At 39.6% G+C, this 25,544-nt stretch overlaps 2 protein-coding genes across 13 annotated transcripts in view; one reads left to right on the top strand and one right to left on the bottom strand.

Annotated features, from left to right (window-relative positions):
* The window catches only part of RELCH (RAB11 binding and LisH domain, coiled-coil and HEAT repeat containing), a 112,551-nt gene extending 106,038 nt beyond the window's left edge, over nt 1-6,513 (bottom strand). For all 4 annotated transcript variants that reach the window (XR_010662937.1, XM_065932857.1, XM_065932859.1 and 1 more), the window contains exon 1: nt 5,767-6,513. Coding sequence is in view for 3 of the 4 variants with exons in the window: in XM_065932857.1 (XP_065788929.1) it covers nt 5,767-6,274 (508 nt within the window). In the remaining variant the exon portion in view is untranslated. The remainder of the gene's footprint in view (nt 1-5,766) is intronic.
* A 161-nt stretch (nt 6,514-6,674) lies between these two features.
* PIGN (phosphatidylinositol glycan anchor biosynthesis class N) overlaps nt 6,675-25,544 on the top strand; it is a 97,864-nt gene continuing 78,994 nt past the window's right edge. For 5 of the 9 annotated variants that reach the window (XM_065932850.1, XM_065932848.1, XM_065932851.1 and 2 more), the window contains exons 1-8: nt 6,745-6,892; nt 8,454-8,607; nt 13,914-14,162; nt 17,217-17,338; nt 17,823-17,921; nt 20,550-20,656; nt 23,999-24,123; nt 25,237-25,367. In XM_065932850.1, coding sequence (XP_065788922.1) covers nt 13,942-14,162; nt 17,217-17,338; nt 17,823-17,921; nt 20,550-20,656; nt 23,999-24,123; nt 25,237-25,367 — 805 coding nt within the window. In that variant the 5' untranslated portion in view covers nt 6,745-6,892; nt 8,454-8,607; nt 13,914-13,941. The other 4 variants (XM_065932849.1, XM_065932856.1, XM_065932855.1 and 1 more) reach the window with 4 other exon arrangements.

Below are 25,544 nucleotides of genomic sequence, written 5' to 3'. Positions count from 1 at the left end.
ATCGAGTATGGTCCAGACAACAGTAGCAAGTCTCACTCAGCTAAAAGCACTGAATTCAATACATTTTAGAAATATTCTCTTGATATTTTATTAGAAGCCAAAGGAAGCGCTAAACACAATTCCAACCTAATGGGGAGGAACTACTTTGTTAAGTGGAAGAGATGGGAACTTTTGGAAGATGGCAATCACAGCACAGTGAGGTAAGCACTCTTTCAGAGTTCTGAGAAAAGACAGGTAGGGCAATGAAAGAATATTTTAAAAGGAGAAAGATGACTCAAGAAGTCTGTAGGCTCATAAGTTAAATTACTAAAGTCAATCATAAATGCCTCCTGATAAGCTGCCTTATGAACATCTGGAAGCATGATAAATACAGAATAAAAGAAATTCATCACTGAAAGGCATAAGTTATTTGACCACTTACTGTCTCTACAGAGTTGACTCATTCTAAGGAATTTTAGGATTTTGATTAGACCTTGAAGACTCAGAGTAGAACAGCATTACTCTAGATAAAATACTGTAATTTGTAACTAAGTTGTGCTAAAGGCATTAGCTCAACTTTTACCTTGCAATCTAACTGGACACCAAACTGGCTCAACTGGCAAAAATACAGGGGAAAATAGATAATTAATGTGTGTGTATATTCAAGCAAGTAATGTTCCATGCAAAAGATCAAATTAGTTTATCAAGTGGACCTAGTAGGAACATCACAAGGATGTCACAAGGATGCTACAATTTATCAAACACTGAGACTCCATGAGAGCTCATTTTAAATTCTTCCACTGAAAACATCAAACTTAAAAAGCAATAGTTCTTTGATATGTTTTATAAATTTGACTTAATCTTTTAGTCAAGAAAAAGAAGATAGTATGAAGACTTCTTAAAGTATTTTATAATTACCACTGTACTATTATCTAGGTCAACAGACTTTGGCACAAACAATTCAGTAAATCTTACAAAGTTAAACTGCTTTTGTGTGTGCTTAGTCGCTCAGTCCTGTCTCTCTGTGACCCCATGAACTGTAGCCTGCCAGGCTCCTCTGTCCATGGAGATTCTCCAGGCAAAAATACTGGAGTGGGTTGCCATTCCCTCCTCCAGGATCTTCCTAACCCAGGGATCGAACCCAGGTCCCTGCATTGCAGGTGGATTCTTTACCATCTGAGCCACCAGGGAAGCCTTTTAGACATCTTTAAATAAAGAAAACTACTGTTGACTATACATTTATTACTCTGAAGTTTTATGAATTTTCAGACCAGACATACATTAATCAAAAATACATAAAAACAAAAATAATTTAGTCTTTTAGATAATCTACACTATCAATCTTTATACTGCTTATAGTAAACAAAAAACTACTCATTGAGTATTATAAAGTCATAACCCAACTAGCTACAATTAACATGGTAGAACTGAATACAGAGGACTTTTATAACCGGCAGTAGTCTGGTCCTAAAGAAAGATTCACCCTCAGAGTTTCTAGAATATAATTTGTATGATCCGAGTATTAGTCAAAATCTTCAAAACATGGTACTAATCACAGATTTACAGACTTATTTTAGCATTTATCTATTTTCTGACTGTATTAAGACATTTAAATATATTGATATTTTGACATACAATGCATTTGGATTTAAATTATACTAAAGCTCATGCTATAAGTGTCTGCATAATTACAGGAGGAATATTTCAGAAATATTTCTTCTTTTTATGATGCCATCATAGGCCTAAATTTAGCAACAGAAACTATAAAACTTCCAGAAGAAAATACACAAGAAAAAATTTTTCAACTTTAGAATGCACAAATATTTATTTAGGAAACAAAGACCATGAATAATTAAGGAAAAAACACAATTAACTGGACTTGATGAAATGAAAATCTTTTGCTCATAAGACACATTGTTAAAAAATGAAAAGGCAAATCATGCTGGGAGAAAAAACTTGGAAAACACATATCTGATGGAGGACTTGGGTTCAGAATATGTAAAAGAACAACTCAATAAAAAGCTATTAACAGACATTGCACAAAAGATATGTAATAGCAGTAGACACACCCCCCAATGGCCAAAAGCTCAAAGGAGCTCAGCATTACTAGTCCTCAAGAAATAAAAAATAAAACCACAATGAAATACCACCATACTCTCACTAGAATGAGTTAAATAAAAAGCCTGAAAATACCAAGGGTTTGGGGGATGTATAGAAATTGAAACTCTCATACACTGGTGATGGAAATTTTAAATGATACAACCACTTTGGAAAACCGGTTTGACAGCTTCTTACAAATTTAAATGTATACTAACTATATGAACCAGCAATTCTATTCCTAGGTATTATACAAAAGAAATGAAAACATATGTCTCTGCAAAACTTATACAAGCATGTTCATGGCAGCTTTATTCATATAGGCCAAAAATGGGGAAAAAAATAAATGTCAGATGAAGGGAAAAACCCAAAAAGGAATGAACTACTATTACACATAAAAATATTATTTGGATGAATTTCAAAAACATTATACTGAGGAAAGGAAGCTATACAGAAAAGACTATATGCTCCAAACTGCATTTATATGAAATTTTAAAACAGGCAAAACTTATCTAAGGAAGTGGCTCTCACTGGGGAACTCTGCCCTCCCCTTCCTCAGACGGTGCTGGTGACATTTCTTGATTGTCACAACTTGGGGAATGGGGGCTGGGTGGTTGCTTTTGTTATGTAGTGGACACAGAGGCCAGCAATGCTGTTAACCTTTCTAGAATGTCAGGACATTAACACAACAAAGAATTATCAGGCCCAAAATTCCAATAGTGCCTAGGCCCAGGTTGGAAAACTGTTGTCTACTGTGGTCAGTGATGGTCTTGGGATACTGAATGCAAATGAAAATGAAGGTATTCTGGGGACAATAAAAATGTTCTATATTTTATTTGTAGTAGTAATTTGTTTCCAAAATTCACCACACTGTACACTTCAAATTGGCACATTTTATTGTATGCAATTTTACCTCAAAGTTGATAGTAAAAATTACAGCCTATCAAATAATAAAAAGCTACAAAAAGTTTAATCCAATTTTTGCTTTTAAACATATATGCACAGAAAAAAGAGAAAAGGCAAGTACTATTGGTTGGATTATGGATAGCTGTAATTTTTTTCCCCTACTGCTCATCTGTTTTGTATTCACTTGAAAATATATTATATTATGTAATAATGTACTTTTGAGTTATACCCAAAACAGGTCCAAATAAACTATGGAAGAGCACAACTACACATGAATATTTGATTATAGCTAAACTCTGATTTATGATCACAGGACTGAAGTTATTTCAAGAAACTATAAAAATGTATAATGCAAAGGCATTTAGAAGTCAACTTTTACTTTAAAGCACAGCTATATTTAGAGCATAAATTATAAATATAACTGTTTCTGTACAAAAAAGTATTTAAGAGAAATTTTCACTATTAACAGTGATACCACACCATAATAAGGTAGGATGAAAAGATTAATAAATTCTTTTAAATTAAATAAAATAAAGTTATAAAGGAATAACTTATTTCATTACATCTATACAGTAGAAAAACATAACAGATACAATTCAGTTGTTTAACAACAGGCCAGGGACTATACAGACTGTGAGTAATAAAAAGATGTCCCTCAAGAAGCTGACTATCTAATGGAGAGAAATGATACTGTTAATAAATCAAATAAAAAGAGTTAAAGGCTATGGTTGAGGTTTGAAAGTAGTACAATGAAAGAATCAAACAACTAAGTCTTGGTAGTTTGGGAAGTATTTACAAAGATGACAGTTAAGCTGGGTCTTGAGGAAGTAGTAAGAGCTTATCAGGTGAAAATCATTATTAGACACTTCAAAAATCTTAAAACAAACAAACAAAAGCCAACTGCCTAACAGTTTTGTTACACTGCTCTTTTGTTACATTTTATAGTCTTAAAGGTCAGCAACAGAAAAACCAGTTTCAGGAAAAGGAAGATAATCTTGCAATACTGAGCAAGGAAGTTACTTACCCCTGCTGAGAAAATTCCATATTCAAGACAGAAGACTGCTTTGGATTTATCTGGATGGAAAAAGGCCCTCTTTGAAGTTTAACTACATCTAAGTTATATCTAAGTTAGGCAACTGTGGTATTAGAAAAGATTCTTGAGAGTCCCTTAGACGGCAAGGAGATCCAACCAGTCCATCCTAAAGGAAATCAGTCCTGAATATTCATTGGAAGGACTGATGTTGAAGCTGAAACTCCAATACTTTGGCCACCTGATGCAAAGAACTGACTCATTGGAAAAGCCCCTGATGCCTGGAAAGATTGAAGGCGGGAGAAGAGGACGACAGAGGATGAGATGGTTGGATGGCAGCACCAACTCAATGGACATGAATTTGAGCAAGCTCCGGGAGTTGGTGATGGACAGGGAGGCCTGGCGTGCTGTAATTCATGGGGTCACAAAGAGTCAGACATGACTGAGCACTGAATTGAACTGAATTGAGGGACTGAAGTTAGGCGATCTCAGTCTCTGGCACCACTTAAAAGTACTAACAAAAAACCATCAGTTTAGCTACAATTTTAAGTCATGTATTTTAACATGTGTGAGCAAATTTCAGCTGACCTCACATAACACATTGAAAACCTCATACTGTTAGTAAGGGAAAATCTAAGATGCCTCTTAAGAAGGATAGGTACTGGGACTCCAATATGCATCCTTAGCAGTACCCCCCCCCCTTTTTTTTTTTAAATGGGCTACGGATTGGGATAATTTAATGTAATTATATAAGTGTTCCAGCAGAGAAAATGTCTGAGTCTATATTTTAAAATGTAAGAATCTTCTGAATTAAGGACATGTGCTAAGTCGCAGTAGTGTCCGACTCTTTTGCCACCCCATGAACTGTAGCCTGTCAGGCCCCTCTGTCCATGGAATTCTCTAAGCAAGGATACTGGAGTGGATTGCCATGCCCTTCTCCAGGGCTGGCAGTACGTTTTAAAGACATAAGAAATGCTTATAAATATATGATGAATGAGGTAAACGACCACTCTATACGGTTAACAATGATTACAACGAGGCAGAAAAGTTAATTCCTAAACTTACCAAGAGAAAAAAGCCTACAAGGTTCTGAAACCAGGAGGTAACACTGCAGCGAGAACCTGCCTACTTTGCTCCTTAGACTTCCTATAATTCTGGACACCTACTGAAATTAAGGAACCGAAAGTGAATGAAACTGAGTTTATTTAAACTGAACAAATTTATGCAGTAGAAGATGCAACTTTTGAGTAATCAACTCAACCCAAAGACAACGGGTCTTCAAGTGGATCTGGCTTCGGAGAGAGAGCAACATATCCTATTCTTTACTCTCTTGACTTGGAGTCAAATAATTACTGGGAACAACATAAGGAACACTGTTTCCAGGTAGTGGCGGTTCAGGAGACAGGAGAGAATGGAAAAACGATTAAAGCGATAAACCAAGGTTGCAAGGGAGTCTTCTGGAGTCATGTAGTAGCCAGTGAACTAGAAACTCTGGATATTTAATAGATATCGACACCAATAGTGTAACCAGGAGCTGGTGCAAGTCCAGCCAAGGGCTGGAGGCAGGCAGCGAGAGAACAGTTGCTGTCAGATACTTTGTCCTTCACGGCAAAAGATAACCGCCCGACCCTCGCCCCAACCCTTTAGCTGAAATGCTCCCAGTACTCAGCACCGGCCCACAAGCACCCCCTCCCCACAATAACCCACCACAACCCAAAAGCCCAGCCGGAGGGACAGCGCCGTCGTTCACTTACTGAGCTGTCCCCCACCCGACGTCGTACTCGGCTCCCGACCTCCTGCGCCTCCAAGGCCGGTCGCCCCGGGGACCCCCGGCGCCCCCGTCCCCGGCGGGGTCCCGCTCTGCCTCTCGAAGTTGCCAGGGTTGGAGAAGTAGTCGCGCAGCCGAGGGAGCTCGCGCCCGCTCTCTAACAGCTCGGTGTGCAGCTCCAAGGCGGTCAGCAGGTACTGATCGCGCAGTAGCTGGGCCGCGATTGCATCAATTGACAGGCGGGCCGGGGTCTCCCCGGGGCCCCCCAGGGCCGCCGCCTCCCCGGGGAGCCCGGCTCGGGCACTGCTCCCCAAGGCCATGGGGTCCTGGGGCGACAGCGAGTCCGCAGAGCCCGGATCTAGGCCGCCCCCGGCACCCAGCCGAAGTCCTGCCCGCCTCTCGTCGGTCGCCGAGACCTCGTCCTCGTCCTCGTCCGAATCGCTGAGGAAAGGGTTCACGCCGCCGCCTCCACCTCCAGGCGCCATCGCCGCCATCTTACACTGTCAGGAGTGTGGGCGCCTCCCTGTCTGGCTCTGACAGGCCGCGGCCTGAGTCCCCGCTCAGCCTCGGCAAGCACCGCTCGCTTCCGCAGACCCGGCCTTGTCACGTCCCGCCTCCTCACCTGGAGACCAGACGCAGTCTCGGAAGCGAACTGTCCGGAGGCTTGCCGCGGTAGCAGCACCCACTGCCTCAGCCGCAGCTGCACCAGCAGCCCGGCTCTGCGGGCGTCTTCCTGGTCCCCGGTCTCGCGAGAAATGGCGCATGCCCCGCCCCTCTCCCGCCCCGCCCCGCCCCGCCTGCTCCCCACGCTTGTGAGCAGACTGAAGGGCCCCGCCCCCTGCTCAAAGTCAAAGCCCCACCCACTCCTTTTTAATTGGTCGTAGGGGGTAGGGGCGGGGATTGGAGTCACGGAGGACTGACCCGGAAATTATCGCGAGAGTAGCTTCTGGCCAGGTAAGTGTCTGGGTCGCTTCGTGGTTGGGGGGCGTTTGTGACGGTGGCTTAGGAAGCTTCTCTTCTGGGCCGGAGGGGAGTCTGACTCGCAGCCGGACCCCGCCTTCGCGCTGACGAGACCTCGTTCCCGAGGTCAGGCCTGACCTGCTCAAGCCCAGGTAGAGTCCGGGAGAAGTGGGGACAGGGGCCGGTCCGACACTGGCGCTCGCCGGGGTGCGCCGCCCCCTCTTCCTTCGCTCCTGCGTTGTGCGCTGCCCGCTGCTGACGTTTTCCCCGCGGGGGTGGCCGGTGCCGGGCAGGGCCGGTGATCAGAAGGGGGCTTGCTTCCTCTTTCTCGCCCTCCCAGCCTCGTGCCTGCGGGACCCGCGGGGCTGGGTGCGGCACAGGGACAGAGCCAGTGGAACGTGCAGCGGGGACGTTGGGATCTGCTTGGATTTGCGAATATCCCGATAGTCTCGACTTCGGTAACAAACTACTAGGAGCGCAGTAAGCACTTGTGATTTAATACACAGCTTGCACAATGGGGACGCTTCAAAACGTCAAATGCTGTCCTTCAGAGAGTCCCTTGCAGAGCAAGGAGATCCAGCCAGTCCATCCTAAAGAAAATCAGTCCTGAATATTCATTGGTAGGACTGATGCTGAAGCTGAAACTCCAATCCTTTGGCCACCTGATGCGAAGATCTGACTCATTGGAGAAGACCCTGATGCTGGGAGGGATTGGGGGCGGGAGGAGAAGGGGACGACATAGGATGAAATGGCTGGATGGCATCACCAACTCAATTGACATGAGTTTGAGCAAGCTCCGGGAGTTGGTGATTGACAGGGAAGCCTAGTATGATGCAGTCCATGGGGCCGCAAAGAGTCAGACACGACTGAGCCACTGAACTGAACTTGGGGTATTTGTTTTGTTTTCGGTAGAAGTTTTTTTTGATGCTTTTAATACTAAGAATTGGAAGCATTTTTTTTTAAACAGAACATTAGCTCCTAGTGTTTAATTCTGAATTTATGTGTGTGTGTGTGCGCATGCCATGTATTGAAGAAAAGCATGGAAAAAAAATCCCAGATCTTAGGAAAATAGTATCAAAAGAGACACCAGTGTTGTTTCATAGTCCTTAGCTAAAAGGATTGCTGATCTTTATTGTAATTGAGTTGCCAGAGAGATTGAAGATGGAACCACTTTCTGGAATGGAAAAATGGGAAGGATTAGGGAATGGCATGGAAAAGGCATGTTTAGAAATGGGTTATTTATATGCAGTATTTCCACCTGTGTAATGGGAATTTTACACATCTGTTGTACTTAAGGTCCCCACACTTAGGGTCTTCCTCTCGAGGACTGTGCTTATTAGGTTGAGGAGCCTACAGTTCATATCCCTGTCCTGCCAATGATTTGCCTTGAGACTTCTAAAAAGTTACTTGACTCCTCTCAGCCTCCTCTATCAAGGAGATACTTAAAGTACACAGACTTAGGAATGTGCTTGTCACAGTCCCTGGTACCTAGTACACAGCAAATGTTACAATCATTTATCAATTAATGTACTGCTCGTGTATCTTGAGGATATTTGACAGATTTTTAAAAGTAAAGCGAAGCAAACCTGATGTCAGTCATTTAGTAGCATTAGCCAGAAAAAGCAATTAAGGTAGTAGGCCCCAAAGGGAATATCTTTAGGGTCTGATTTCTAAAATGGAAGTTGAAAATAGATTTAAAATATGTTTCCTCAGAGAGTTGTAAGAAGTTGGATATAGAAGTTCTTCCCTGATCAGCAGCTTCCTATGGCACATCTGTGATTCCCTGGTTCTACCTCGTATCCTGTAACCATGGACTTGTTAATGTGACCTTCCAAGCCCCTAACAAATCAGCTGGCCGGTTGTCTGAGTAAGTACCTTTCTCTTCCGCAGTGCATAGAGATTTCCTTATCAATTAAAAATGTTGAAGAAATATTAATAGTGCATACTAGGATATTATTAACAATTGCTGATTTATATTTAATAATAATTTGCCGTTAATATTGTTGAGGAATCTTCCTTCTACTTACCAAGGTTTGCGTTAATCTAGGTCTTTACAGTCCGTGTTTCAGTGAATAATCTGGATAGTCATTGATGCTTGCATGGTAGTGATAAAAATATAAAAGACCGCTTTTTTCCAAGCACTTCAATTGTTTTCTTGATTAAAAAATTATTTTTTTGTTTTAGTACCTTAAAATAACCACAAGTAATATTTTCAGTGCAAGTTTTTCATTGATGTAAAGTTTTATAAATATCTAATTTTTTATACATTTTTATTCTAATTTTTGACATTGTTTTTCAGTGTGTGGTAAACATCCCAAAGGTATAAGTTAAATGACTTTTATTGATTCATGGTTATGTGTATTTTAAACATTTTAGTAGTTATTCATTTTTTTAGGTGATTTCCAAATGATTCATCCGTGAAAAAGTTTTCTTTTTCACTAAATCTGAATAAAAAATGATTTTAAAAAAAGAAATATTAAATGATAATAGTGCTTAATTATATGTGCATAGCTATAATAAAGTAAGTAGCATGTGAAGGATGATATTTTGGAATCACTGAAATTTTATGTATGCCGCCGCTGCTGCTGCTAAGTCGCTTCGGTCGTGTCCGACTCTGTGTGACCCCATAGATGGCAGCCCGTCAGGCTTCGCCGTCCCTGGGATTCTCCAGGCAAGAACAGTGGAGTCAATGACAAATAGGAAAGTTACTGTGGTTGTTTTTGTCTTGAATCTTCACTACTATTGTGTCTGTTCTGGGGGAATAAATAGAGAAGTAAGGCAGCCTCTAGTGGCTACAATGCGCATCACACGTACCATTGAAAGGATAATCCTGGGTTATTTAGTAGCCCTGACTAAGTGCCCAGGACTGGGCCAGGACTGGAGAAAGCCTGTCTTGCTGTCCTGCAATCGGCATGAAGTTACAGAGGCAGACATTACTACAAATAGTCAGAGTCATAGCTGTGTAGTTATAAACTGAAGTCAACTTTGAGCTTCTGATTCGGACTGAGTAGTCCCTGAGGAAGTGATGCTCGAAAGTGCTGGGGAGGGACCGACTGAGATCCCACTGACACGATGTGAGCGAGCTAGATTTCTGTGTTAGCCATTACAGCTTCAGGGTCGAAGTTCTCAAAGGTTTGCTTTACTACTTCAGTAAGCTTTAGGGTAGTGGAAAATTTGTATTATCCTTTAACACACTTTGATACTTTTTACCGAAAAGTTGTGTAACAACAGTGGGGAAAAGAAAGAACATAAGTCCAGGGAGTTATTTGTAAATGCAAAATAAAGTGAGAAATGGTAAAGCTATTTCCTTGTTAGTGAACATGATAAGGAGGGTACTCAGGTTTCCATGGTAGAGAGGAATATTTAAGTCAATGGGAGCTTCTATACATCTAGGTAGATATCATATGTACTTTAGTTGTAAATAGAGTTTAAGATCTTACTGAAATGAATGAAAATGAGTTGAAAAATGAGTTACTTTGCATAACTAAATATGATACCTGATAGAAGAGTTCTGAGCTAGAGAATAGAAGAAAGAATAAGTGCACAGTATATTATGGACAGTTTTGTCATAATAACTTTGACAATTTGGATGAAATGGACAAATGGACAAAAGATACAAGTACCAAAACTTACTCAGCAAGTAGTAAATAATCTTAGTATCTCTCTGGATATGAAGAAGTTGAATTTATAGTTAAAAACCTTCCAACAAAGGAAACTCTGAGCCATTGATATCCTGTTACACAATAAAGGAAGAAATAGTACTAATTCTACACAAACTATTCCAAAAAATAAAAGGTAATAACACTTCCTAATGCATTGTCTGACACCAAAACCAGAGAAAGACATTACAAAAAAAATTATAGTCTAATATCACTAATAAATATTAATTTAAAATGCTAAATATTTTAGCAAATAAAATCCAAGAGTATATAGGAGCGATAATACTTAATGATTAAGTTCAGTTTGTTCTGGGAACCCTAGCTTGATTTAACATTTGAAACTCCATCATTGTAGTTCACCACATTAGGAGACCCCACATTAGGAGACCCCACACCAGGAGATCCCACACCAGGAGGCCCCACACCAGGAGATCCCACACCAGGAGGCCCCACAGCAGGAGGCCCCACACCAGGAGGCCCCACACCAGGAGCGACCCCACACCAGGAGACACAGGAGACCCCACACCAGGAGGCCCCACACCAGGAGGCCCCTCACCAGGAGCGTCCCCACACCAGGAGCGGCCCCACACCAGGAGACCCCACACCAGGAGGCCCCACGCCAGGAGGCCCCACACCAGGAGCGGCCCCACACCAGGAGGCCCCACACCGGGAGACCCCACACCAGGAGGCCCCACACCAGGAGCGGCCCCACACCGGGAGGCCCCACACCGGGAGGCCCCACACCAGGAGGCCCCACACCAGGAGATCCCACACCAGGAGGCCCCACAGCAGGAGGCCCCACACCAGGAGCGGCCCCACACCAGGAGACACAGGAGACCCCACACCAGGAGGCCCCACACCAGGAGGCCCCACACCAGGAGCGGCCCCACACCAGGAGGCCCCACACCAGGAGCGGCCCCACACCAGGAGGCCCCACACCGGGAGGCCCCACACCAGGAGGCCCCACACCGGGAGGCCCCACACCAGGAGCGGCCCCACACCAGGAGGCCCCACACCGGGAGGCCCCACACCAGGAGATCCCACACCGGGAGGCCCCACACCGGGAGACCCCACACCGGGAGGCCCCACAGCAGGAGGCCCCACACCGGGAGGCCCCACACCAGGAGATCCCACACCAGGAGGCCCCACACCAGGAGATCCCACACCAGGAGCGGCCCCACACCAGGAGACACAGGAGACCCCACACCAGGAGGCCCCACACCAGGAGCGGCCCCACACCGGGAGGCCCCACACCAGGAGGCCCCACACCAGGAGATCCCACACCAGGAGGCCCCACACCAGGAGGCCCCACAGCAGGAGGCCCCACAGCAGGAGGCCCCACACCGGGAGGCCCCACACCAGGAGGCCCCACACCAGGAGACCCCACACTGGAAGAGGCCCCACACCGGGAGAGGCCCCACACCGGGAGAGGCCCCACACTGGGAGAGGCCCCACACCAGGAGGCCCCACACCAGGAGATCCCACACCGGGAGATCCCACACCGGGAGAAGCCCCACAGCAGGAGAGACCAAAAGAGAAAAGCCAGGTGGCCGTGGCCCTCTCACTGGACAGGATCTCATGTGATCCGCCCCTCTCACTTTTGCTTTTGTCAGAAGCACTTGACAAAATCTGGCATTTTTCATTCACAACTTTAAAACTGCATATTGAAAGTAAAAGAGAACTTCTTTAATACAACAAAAGGAGTCTGAAAAAAAGCCTGACAACTTTCACCCTGAGACTGGAAACACGGCAGGATTTCTCTTGTTTCCACAGCTAATCAACATTACACTAGATGTCCTGGCCAGTACAAGCATGAGCCATAAATAAACAGTGTATAGATTGGCAAGGAACGAGTCCTTTTATTCACAGGTGACAAAGTTTTTCTCCTTGGAAAATAAAAAGGCATCTACATAAAAACTACTGTAACAGTTTTTCAGTGTTGCAGAATGCAAGGTGAATATATAAAAATCAGTGGTAATTTAAAAACTAACGAGGGGAAACTGAAATAAATGCCATTTACAATAACATCAAAAAGTGAAATATATAGGGATGAGCCACAGGGGGATGAGGAAACTTTTGAGGGTTATGAGTATGTTCACTCTCCTGTGATTATTATGCACTTAAATATATACACAGCTTATTACAGGCCAGTTATGCCTTAATAAAGCTATAAAAATGCTGTGAAGAACATTACTGGGACACTTCAAAAAGTTGGGGTATAAATGGAAGATTAGGTAAAATACTGACATTGAGTTTATTGAAGTTGGTAACAACCGTAGGTACATAAGGGAGTATCATTATTGTCAGAAAATAAACACTGAAGTATACACCCGCCTTCCCCCGCCCCACACCCACACTCACACCCGAGAGGGATAAGTTAAAGAGAGGAGGCAAGGACCAGAGAAAAATGATAATGTTAGAGATACATGGCTAAGGGGTGTATGGATGTTTGTACCATTACTGCAGCTTTTCTCTGGACTTGAAATTGTTTTAAAATAAAAATATTAAAAGTCTGTACTAAAGAAAGTGTTGTCATCTACAAAAATTACCTAGGTGGAACACAAAATACAATTGCCAAAAGAAAAGTTAATTCTTTGAACTTTCAGAGTTTTTAAGTACTGCTCTTTGAAAAACACAGTTAAAAAAATGAAAAGGGGATAAAAGAGGATTAAAAAATGTCCATTACATGCATGTAAAGTAGCTCAACATTATTGATCACCAGGGAAATGTAAATTAAAACCACAATAAGTTAACAGACTGTACAAAATTAAACAGATTACAATACCAAGTTTGGGCCAATGTAATGGTTATGGCATTGAGGATATAATGCCCAGTGAAACAAGTCAGTCACAGGAGGACAAATGTGCACATTTCTCCTTGTCTGAGATAATCCAGAAGAGTCAAACTCATGATGGGTGGGGGTGGGGGGGTGATGAAAGTGGTTGTTCAATGGCTGTAAAATCTCGCTTATGCAAAGTGAATAAGTTGTCGAGATCTGGTGTATAATAGTGCCTATAGTTTGAAATACTGTATTTTACACATAAAAATTGAAGAGGGTAGATCTTATGTTAAGAACGCTCTCCTCTCTTTTTAAGTCGCTCAGTCGTGTGCAACTCTTCATGACCCCATGGACTAGAGCCTGCCAGGCTCCTCTGTCCATAGAATTCTCCAGGCCAGAATACTAGAGTGGGTTGCCATTCCACATCTCCAGGGGATCTTCCCAACCCAGGGACCGAACCCAGATCTCCTGCTTTGCCAGCGTATTCTTTATGGTTTGAGCCACTAGGGAAGCCCTCTTAGCCACAACTTGAAAACAATTACCCATGTAGATAAGGCAAGTAGCCGCAGAACAATGAAGCTTATTGAAAGACGGAGGAAATAAAAAGTGTCCACCAAACTAAGAAGTTTTTTGAGACTGAAAAATGAGGCAGGCAGCTATAGTCATCAAATAAGTTGAAAACATATTTGTTTGCACTAAGGTTTACCCAGATTTAATTTTGCTCCCTCTTTCCAGTTTCTCTTGGAGATTAGTTCCTCTGGATATGCTGCTGTATGTTACTTTGGGCTTGCTCGTGCACTTCGTGTTCTTCGCCTCCATCTTCGATATTTATTTTACCTCTCCTTTGGTTCATGGAATGACTCCTCAGTTCACACCCCTGCCTCCCCCAGCAAAACGATTAGTGCTGTTTGTCGCTGATGGCCTGCGAGCAGATAAACTTTTTGAATTAGATGAAGATGGAAATTCTAGGGCACCATTTCTTAGGTAAGCATGTCAGCTGGTACAAAGACATCTCTGGAAATTGTTACACTGATACTGTTTATCTCACATTGGGTAGAGGGGTGATGATGAAAAAGAGAGTAGGCCATGTATGCCTCTGCCTTTGTCATAGAATTTAGCAAGTGTGTTTCCTTCTACAGTTACTTCTGTTATTGTGGAAGCTGATACCAGGTAGTCGAAATGCATGACCTTAGCTGCTTGGCCTCACTTGTCCTGATTTCTGAATCCTGGCTTACAACTCAGTATATTATCTTTTTTTCTGTTTTGTAAAGTAAGACTGTTCAATTTTTAAGTAATGACAAGCATAAATTTCAGTGAATTGCCAATTACAAAGGTATTTGGCTAAAAAATGTAAATTTCTATTCAAAATACGTTTTCTATAAAATGAAGCCTTCCAAATTTATATCACTATGTAATATGATAATTTTGGATTTTGTTAAGTGGCTTTGAAAAGAAATACTTAATTTTTTGGACCTGTGGGGTTCTTGCAATCAACTATTCTTTTTTTTTCATTGATAGCAAGCCCCTCAAAAGCCCTTCCTAATGCTACGGTGGAGAGATTAAAACTCAAATTCAAAGGAAGTATATCTGAAATTGTCTGTCTTTCCCCTGTCCCTACCTGTCATCATTGCTTCCTATCCCTCTACCCTATTTTGATTTTCTTTATAGTACTACTTAACATATACAACTTCCTCTAAGGCAGGGACTTTGTTTTATACACTACATTATCTCTGGTGCCTAAAACACAGTAAGCAGTTAATCAATATTTGTTGACTGCTAGAAGAATGAACGAACCTGAATTCTATGTCAGATTTCCAGGAATAAATTTATGGTGCATCAAAGAAATGCAGAATGTATTAAAGGATACAAAGAAACAAGAAACTCGGGGCGATAGGAAAATACCAGTAGGAAAATAAGGTTGTCAGGGTTAGGTTCAGTACACAAGAATATGTAACATAAATTTCTATGACTAGTTTAAAAATTGGGGTGATATATTTGGTTGCATTTCTTAGTTGTCATAGAGAGGAGAGAAATGTAGTTCATTGCAAAGTTAATGACATTAAAATATACTGGTCATTCAGGCAAAGATGAGCGTTTCTGACAGCACCTGTTTCTCCCTGGTGTGTTCTTCCTTTTTTTTAAAATACGATCTGATCAAAATGTTTCTCAAGAGAGGTATCCACATTGCTTTATACCTCCCTGTTTTTGCCTGAGTTCAGTTTCCATTATAGAACTGAAGAAGTTAAAAAATATTTCTCCCTTAACATGTGGTTTAATGGTTTTTCAAGCCTTTTACTTTTTATGTATGTATTTTACCAAAGTCTGTTTGGTTATAAGTCAGTTAAAAGTATCTAAATCAGCACTTTTAGGTACTTCTCTCCAGAACATTTTGAGAGTTGAGAGTTCAGCTTGAAAACTGTTACAAATGAATTCATGTTTTATAACTTGTTGCTCTGCTGGCCTTTCACCTGCCATGGCATTACTATTGCTTTTGCATTTTTCTCCAGATTTTGCAAATCAATTTAGCTTAAAGAATGGTGATACATTTTAGCAAAAGAAACTTTTGACTTGTTTTAATCTCAATAACCTCAGATATGCAGATGACACCACCCTTATGGCAAAAAGTGAAGAGGAACTAAAGAGCCTCTTGATGAAAGTGAAAGAGGAGAGTGAAAACGTTGGCTTAAAGCTCAACATTCAGAAAACTAAGATCATGGCATCCGGTTCCATCACTTCATGGCAAATAGATGGGGAAACAGTGTCAGACTTTATTTTTTGGGGCTCCAAAATCCCGGCTGATGGTGATTGCAGCCATGAAATTAAAAGACACTTACTCCTTGGAAGGAAAGTCATGACCAACCTAGATAGCATATTAAAAAGCGGAGACATTACTTTGCCAACAAAGGTCCGTCTGGTCAAGGCTATGGTTTTTCCAGTGGTCATGTATGGATGTGAGGGTTGGACTGTGAAGAAAGCTGAGCACTGAAGAATTGATGCTTTTGAACTGTGGTGTTGGAGAAGACTTTGAGAGTCCCTTGGACTGCAAGAAGATCCAACCTGTCCATCCTAAAGGAGATCAGTCCTGTGTTCATTGGAAGGACTGATACTGAAGCTGAAACTCCAGTACTTTGTCCACCTGATGCGAAGAGCTGACTCATTTGAAAAGACCCTGATGCTGGGAGGGATTGGGAGCAGGAGGAGAAGGGGACGACAGAGGATAAGATGGCTGGTTGGCATCACAGACACGATGGACATGAGTTTGAGTAAACTCCAGGAGTTGGTGATGGACAGGGAGGCTTGGTGTGCTGTGATTCATGGGGTCGCAAAGAGTCGGACACGACTGAGCAACTGAACTGAACTGAATCTCAAATTTATAAAGATAACTCCTAATTAAGAGTATAGCTGTTTCCTCTCTTAATTTTTTATTTTGAAAAACTTTTAAATACAGAAATGTTGAATGGCTTATATCATGAATATTCATCTGTATATCCTTAATCTAGATATAAACATTTTAAACATTTTTCATATTTGCATTGTCTGTCTCAATACACACACACACATTTACACACTTAAACTTTAATTATTTTTTCCTGAATAATTTGAAAGCAAAGTATTTTTAACACTTTACCCCTAAACAGTGTGTATCTCCTAAGAACAAGGACTTCAACATGATCACAACACCATCATCACACCTAATAAAATTTAACAATGACAAAGTAATACTTTGTGTATCAGTGATTTCTTATGTAGCACAGCGTTTCAATACTTCGTGACTTAGAACTGTAGCCTGTATTTTGTGATTCTGTGCAGTGGTTGGGTGGTTCCTTGTCTAAGAAAGTTGCTTGGGCTTTCTTATGCCATGGAATCTGTCTGGTGGGAGGAACTGGGCTGAGCCCAGCTGGGATCAGAAAGGTTCCTTCTTAAATTTTGACTCCTTCTTTTGATTGGATTTCTTCTGTGGTGATCTTGTTTTTCTAAAACCTTACCAGAGCATGTGGTCATAGTGTGTGCTGACTCCTCGTCTGTGATGCCTTTCAGGAATGTCATAATGAATGAAGGCAGCTGGGGCATCTCTCACACACGTGTGCCAACTGAGTCTCGGCCTGGGCACGTGGCCATGATTGCAGGGTTTTATGAAGATGTCAGCGCAGTCGCCAAAGGTACTGTCTCTTTAGATGATTTTATCACATGAGGAGATTGATTGCATAAATATTGCTTCTATAATACTGAATCATGACACAAAGTAAAGTGTGTTTTGAGATCCTTTTGACAATTCATTTAGCTTGCCTAAGTCACTTAAACACTCACTGGGACTGACTCAAGAATAAAACTTTAATCTTGTATCATTCTGTCCTGTTGATAGAATATAATTGGGTGGATCTCTGGTTTTCCTAGATGTTAACTCTCAAAAGTTCAAAAGTGATTCTGTATTTTAGTAAGAAGTCAATTAACTGTTGTAAGCTTAAAAAAAAAAAGAAATTGTAGTATAATACAGATAACAAAATCTGTTGTTAGTTTTGCATTTGTTCTGCAGTTAATCCTCTTTGTTGTTATTTGAAAAATACTTCTTCAGGAGCCATTCCAATACTTACCATCTAAATATTACTATTGTCATTGTTTGTTTTTTTTCTCAATTACCTGAAGGATGGAAGGAAAATCCTGTAGAATTTGATTCTCTTCTTAATGAAACCAGGTACACATGGTCCTGGGGAAGCCCAGACATCCTGACTATGTTTGCCAAAGGTAGGAGTCACTGATTATATTTCCCCAGATACTAAGTAGGCAATAAATCAATGTGGTAATTTAAAATATATACTACATTTTACTGAGTATGAGTTACATGTTTTGACATATTGAACATCTCTAAAATGAGTGTATATTATAATGTGTGAGTTTGATTTTTTTTTCATCTTAGTTGTACTTAAAATGTTGGATTATACAGTTTAAATAACTTGGATTCAGTGAAATGTTATATGATTCTAACATCTAACAGCTTCTTAATCTTGGATAAGTTAGATAACTTGTCTAAATTTCAGTTTTCTTTTTTGTAAAATGTGATAATAATAATTTATATCTTATAAGTTTGTTTTGGGTGTTAAATAAGTTAATTCATGTGAAATATTGACCAAAACGCTTATTACAATGATCTCATTATGATGATGATGTTCACTTACTTTGATTATTAAAAAGTTAGTATATAATCACATAAAGATTTAAATGTTAAAATTTATATTTTATAACTTTTATTTTCATGTATTCAAGATCATACCATTGAGATTTGTTGTATTTGTTGTGTTTCTGTGCGTGAATCTGCAAGTAGGAGAACATCTCTTGATGAGAAAATTTATTTGCATCATTTTCTAGAATCAGCTGGATTCCACTTGAATTTTATGTTATTAAGTGCTTTTTAGTGGGAGCATTGTAGTCATTTCACCTAATGAAAAGGTTTGGACCTTTATCCATGGGTATAATTATACTATAAATTATAACAATCAGAATCATTAAAGATTATTCTATATCTCAAAAGCAAAACAGATACTCAGAATTTTCTGCATGATAGTCACAGAACATTATTATGTAGAGCAGGTCCAAAAACTCATACTGCCTGCCATTTATATACTCCCTTAGTTCAGTTCAGTTGCTCAGGCGTGTCCGACTCTTTGCGACCCCATGGCCTGCAGCACGCCCGGCCTCTCTGTCCATCACCTACTTCCGTAGTTTACTCAGACTCATGTCCCTTGAGTCGGTGATGCCATCCAACCATGTCATCCTCTGTCATCCCCTTCTCCTCCCGCCTTCAGTCTTTCCCAGCATCAGGGTCTTTTCTAATGAGTCAGTTCTTTGCATCAGGTGGTCAAAGTATTGGAGCTTCAGCTTCAGCATCAGTCCTTCCAATGAATATTCAGGACTGATTTCCTTTAGGATGGACTGGTTGGATCTCCTTGCTGTCCAAGGGACTCTGAAAAATCTTCTCCCACACCACAGTTCAAAGCATCAATTCTTCGGTGCTCATCTTTCTTTATAGTCCAACTCTCACATCCACACATGACTCCTGGAAAAAACACAGCTTTGACTAGATTGACCTTAGCTGGAAAAGTAATGTCTCTGCTTTTTAATATGCTGTCTAGGTTCGTCATAGCTTTTCTTCCAAGGAGCAAGGAGTTAAGCTTTTTTTGGTAGTGGTGAGGATAAAGTTGCTATGGTTTACCAAATTCACCTCCCTACTTCTGACTACTGTTTATAGGACAGGATCAATGCCTTAACTGGAGACGATCCAATAGGAGTGTTCCATTTCTTAGAGTAACTTACAGTCTCACTCAAATCTTTACTTGGGATTTGAAGAGTAGAATGGTTGAGGAGTGGAACCAGTATCATTAGAGCTTCAGTTCTGTTCAGCTCAGTCGTGTCCGACTCTTTGCAACCCCATGAATTGCAGCACGCCAGGCCTCCCTGTCCATCACAAACTCCCGGAGTTTACTCAAAATCATGTCCATTGAGTCAGTGATGCCATCCAGCCATCTCATCCTCTGTCGTCCCCTTCTCCTCCTGCCCCCAATCCGTCCCAGCATCAGGGTCTTTTCCAATGAGTCAACTCTTCCCATAAGGTGGTCAAAGTATTGGAGTTTCAGCTTCAGCATCAGTCCTTCCAATGAACACCCAGCACTGATTTCCTTTAGGATGGATTGGTTAGATCTCCTTGCAGTCCAAGGGACTCTAAGAGTCTTCGCCAACACCACAGTTCAAAAGCATCAGTTTTTCGGCACTCAGCTTTCTTCACAGTCCAACTCTCACATCCATAACTGACCACTGGAATCATTAGAGCTTAGCTTGTCATTATTACAAGAGATTGTCATTATTTTTTATATCTATTCCTTATGAACTTTAAGAGGCTATCTAACTCAGAAATTCACTAAGTTGATTAGATCCTTAATAAAATCTTACAGGTGTATAAGATTAATATATTTGTTGTCCCTTTCAAACTATTTGGCAATTATCAATATTTTTCTCGTATATTGAGAGAAATGCATGTATTTTATGAACGAAAGAATTGAAATATTTGAATTTTCTTCTTGGTTAGGGAATTTTGTAAAACAGGTGATTTAATCTGTTTTAGATTGTACCATCCCTAGATGCCCAAATTCTTTGATTAGTTTCATCCTTACTTGAAGACGAACTCTGTTGTTTACTTCTGTGCTATTGTATACTAACTAGGGTTGTGATTTTTTTTCTTAGAATTTTAAATTACAACTCACTTGTATCTGTAAAATTAGAAAATGTTACTATAAGAACAAAAGCAACAGCATATGTCCAAGCATACACCATGGTCCATGGCATGTCATTAAAATTTTTTCCCCCAAATTTCCTCTTCAGATGACCTTGGAAATCATATTTTTAGACACACTTACGATGCATCCAGTGAGGATTTTGGTGCCCATGATGTAACAAAACTGGACACGTGGGTTTTTGATCATGTGAAGGTATGTGCTATTGAGTGGCTAACCTGCAGCACACTAGATGTAGGTATTTGTCTAATGTGCGCTAGTTGTCTAGGACCTGTACCTAATGTGCTAGAAACTGATTCGTTAATACATGCATCTTAGTTTTTCTGCTTGGATGAATTTGAAAGTTCCATACTGTAGCATACTATTTTGAAAAGACTAGATTCTAAGAAATTGCACATTCTACAATAAACATACAGGGTTTTAAAAAATAATTTGAAAAAGTAAACCCTTTTCAGTTCCATGCTTCTGACAGTGAAGTGAGCCCTGATGGGATTCAGGAACCCCACATTTCATTCCTCGTTTGCTGAATCACCCCAGAATAACCTTCCTGGTCTTTTCTTGACCACAGAACCAGTCTCTTATAAGCAGTGATGTATGTGAAAGTCTTTTGAATGTTCAAATCTAAGGCATTTATTATAAAATAAGGTAGATATTTTAAATATTTGTAAAGAAAAATTAGATAAGCAGAAAACAAGTTCATAAGTTAATCATAATAAGACATTTGAGTCTCTCTAAGAAATAGAGGGGGTTTTTTTTTGGACTATTTGTTAGTGACAATCCTCACAGTTTCACCAGGAATCCAATAGAATTTATGTTTTCAAACCTTGTGAGAGAATCTCAACTCTGGGTATTGGCTGACACTGTCTATCATTCTCTTCTTTCTCATCTCATTGGAACTCATAATGCGTCTGTTGCTAAGAGGCATCAGTGACTGACCGTCAGTGCTTCTTCTTTTTCCCCGTAGTGTCTCTGGACTGACATAGTGGGGTCCTCCGTATCACAGTCATTTTTTATTGTTTGTAAACAGTCAGTAGGTGTCTGCATATTTATCAGGAATTAAGTGCTCAATATGTTCTTTGATAAGCCCTGTTTCTTTTCTTAGAATTTTTTCCCTTAAGATTTTCTTTTCTTACTCAAAATGAAAGTGAAAATCTTTAAGTTAAAAAAATCTTTTTACAAAAATAGCAAATGCTTTTGCTAAGTATCACTCTTAATATAATCAACTTATGTTAGTATTTGATTCAAGGCCCTTGGCTTCTAACTTCATAAACATAGCTAAAAATGTTCAACATCATGGATTTGATTCCTTGTGGATAGGCAGATATAGTTAGTGGCTGGCTTGATTCTATGCCTTTTTTACCTTATTTCAACACTGCTATTGACCAGAAAAAAAAAAGTTCCCTATAATTTCGTATGATATGATAGAGGTATGTACATTAATCAGGTAACAACAAAAATATGAAATCATCCACAATAAAGAGTGGTATGAAGGAAAAATATAGGGACTAAGAATATATCTTTAGAAAAGTTCAATCTAAGCTGAACAGTTAGAGGAAGACTTTCCTGTGCGTTTTGAGATAATCTCTGGAGAACCCTAGGAAACAAAGAAATGGTTGGACCTGGATTGCATATAAGAAGAGTATCTCAGGCCAACAGCATAATGATAACTTGGGCTCCAAAGGAACTCTGTAGTAGAGTAAAAATATTGCTTTAAAGTTTGTCTCTCAATGAACGATAATGCCAGAAGCAGGCAGCCCAGGATTGATGTAGTCCAAGATTGCCGTGGTGGTTCCCCAGTGTCATTAAGACCTGGTCTCTTAAGTGTCTCTTCTGTCCTCAGAGCACGGCCTTAGCTTCTGAGTTGTCTTACGACAGGAGATGCTGGCGTTCCAGCCATTATTTCAGTGTTTTAGGTCAACCATACAAGGAATTGAAAAGGACCTTCTCTTCTACTAAGTTAAATTTGTTTCAAAAAGACTTTAATAAATAGTTAAATTTATTTCAAAAGGCACATCGTCTTTTGACTGTCCATCTCATTGGCCATAATCAAAAAGGCACTGACAGGTAGCTGTGGGAGAGGAGAAAAAAGATATAGGTTTTAAGTTTGAAGCACTGACATGTTCCCATAAAATCAGAAGTTTTACTTAGAGAAAAAGGGAGAATGCATGCACTCTCCCACAATGCATAATCAATATTTAGGTACGAAAAAGAATGAGTGCCTTTGAGCTAAGAAAAAAATGGGAGTTGGTGGGCATAATTATACTAAATATCGGGAGTGGAGAGGAAGCTAGGAGTGTATTTCACCTCTTGTGTGCAAAAGACCAACTTTTTAAAAGGCAATGGGAATCTGTCAGGTTGAGCTCTGCAAGATTAGTGTTTCACGGTTTCCCAGATCGTGTGTCCACGTCCGAATGGACAGCACTTTTTACAGAGCCGAATAATATCAGTCATGAAACAGGCTGTAAATTCGGCTCCACTCAGCTGCTAAGGTTTTTTGTTTCTCGTAAGCTTTTCAGTTACATCTTTAGAATATAAGTGCTTTCTCTTGAAAAACTTCCCATTTCTATCTGGATTTAAAGTTTCTTAGGGGCTAATTAGAATGTATATGAAAGCAAGGGGGTCATTTTATGCTTTTAAGGATGATTCTGTTTATTTATATTTAATTTGTATTTATTTACATTTAATTTCATTTGTATTCCTTTTTTTTTTTTTCTATTTGGAAATAGGTAGTTTCTCTGATGGCACCATGTATATGTTTTTAATGTTTGTAATAATGAAAAGTTAGTTGAAGGAGTACTTCGGGCTTTTATTGGAAAGTTAAATACCTTGTTAAAATTGGCATCTTAGATAGTTAAAGACGTTTATGTGAATAGTAATTCTATATCTTGGCAGTCAGGTGACTCATTCAAAGTAATTTAAAAGTACTTCCCATAGGTACTTGCTCACATATTCATGGGTATACAAGTATAGGATGAGCCCTTTTCTTGGAGGGCTTTATGAATCCCGTTTATCATTGTGAAATTAATCATTTTTGATCTGTATTTCCATTCATTATGTGGACATTATTCTGTCATATCTTGTGAAGCACAGATTTGAGCCTTGGGACGGTAGCAATAGGCTATTTCCAAAGTTCCAGGTGAGAGATTATGGTTGAACTAGGGTGCTAACACGGGACAAGAAGCAGGAAAACATTTAAACTCACAAAGCGTTGCTGAATTGTTGCCACTAGTGCTATTTTACTGTTGGCTCATGTCAAAATAGTTCTCCAGTATTATTAGAACTTCATGAAATCAAGATCCCCTTTCTGTCATCTTTTTTCAGCCTAATTATAACACGGAAAATAGCTCACTTGTTTTTTGAATGTAGGTGTCTGAACTGACAAGTACTTTGTATTGGTAGGTCCTGAGGACAAATTTAAACAAAATAGGACAGTTTACTTTTTTAGTTTTGTATAAGTTTAATTAAATGTTTTCATCAGAATTACTTTTTAAATAAAATAAATGAACTAAAATTTTTTAACTGATTTGTTACATATAGGAATTCTTTCATGCTGCCAGAAACAACCAATCTTTGTTTTCTAAAGTAAATGAAGACAAAATAGTTTTTTTCTTACATTTATTAGGAATAGACACAAATGGACATGCTCATCGACCATCATCAAGGTAATTTTAATGCTGTGTTTAATTTCATGATTTTGAAGGAAATAGCTGTTTTGTTTGAACTTTTAAAGTACTGTAATATTTTCTTTGTAATGATCACAACAGAACTTATATTTTAAATAACTCTAAAGTAGAATACATTCTAATTTATATGATACATAGTATGATATTGTGGCTAAAATCACATGTGCTGTGACCACATTACACATTAATATAAGTAAAATATGTTCTGTACATGTATTCCATATTACTCATTTATCAAAGCAGAGAGGAAAAGATTATATTGTAGAAGGATTTTAATAAATTTTGAAACAAAAAGCATTTTTATGATGCTAATATTTATATCACAAAAAGATGTAACTAGCTGTTCCTTGCGTTCCATTTAATCAGTGCAATATCTAGCAGATAATAGTATAAAGTTTTGTGTACTATATTTCAGTAGCACTCCTTATATAAAACAGCAACTGTTTTTCTCACTTTTGCAGAGCATAAGGTAGGAAGAAGTCATATTATACTTTTTTTTTCATTTTGAATTAGATTTAGACTAGTCTAACAATAAAGTCTGTTAAGTTCCAGTAATGAATACCTCATGCTTCTCTTCTTTAACACAATGCATTGTCTTAAGTAATAAAACTTATACTAAGTCACCACTTGTTCAATTGTATGGAAAGCTTAAATATAGTTTGTTCAAAATGTATTGTATCATATCACAAACACATTAAAGAATGAAAATATTCTATAGTTGAAACATTGATACTTAACCTGTTTGATAAATGTGGCAAGAGCAACATAGCTTACATTATTAGAGACATGAATTTTAAAAGTCATCATTGTTGCATTTGAGACTTAAAAAACATTCATGAAAATCTATTTGCTAATCAGTACTTTTTTTAAAAAATATTTTTGAAAATGATTTCAGATTGTTTTACTTCTTTAAGAGAGGAAAAATTGTTTTTAACACTCTACAGAGCTCTGATTTAAAAACATTAAGGTTGAAATCTAAATGTATTTTAGGAGTTATTGACTTTATCATAAACTCATGTTGAATAAACTTGATTTTGCCAAATTAATGTAATTAATATAATTTAATTTGCTCTTCTCTTTCTTTTTAAACAGGGAATATTCAGACAATATTAAATTAGTTGATAAGGAATTGAAAGAACTTGAGTCTACTATTAAAGATTTTTATGGAAATGATGGGAAAACAGCATTTATCTTTACCTCTGACCATGGAATGACAGACTGGGGTTAGTCTGCCTCTAAGTGAGACATACTTTATGATTAAAGTAGTGGTAAATGTAGCTTGCAAATATTTTAGGGTACTGAAGAGGATTAGGTGTCTTAGTATGTGCAGAGTGTCTAGCACGTAACAGTATGTGTAAAATGTTAGCTTAAAAAGACTGATCTTATATGATCTTTCTTCC

Source organism: Muntiacus reevesi, chromosome 4 (assembly GCF_963930625.1).
Source record: "Muntiacus reevesi chromosome 4, mMunRee1.1, whole genome shotgun sequence".
NCBI classification, from domain to species: Eukaryota; Metazoa; Chordata; class Mammalia; order Artiodactyla; family Cervidae; genus Muntiacus; species Muntiacus reevesi.
Note: the sequence above shows the minus strand (reverse complement) of the source record. Positions and strands in the feature narration are given on the sequence as shown.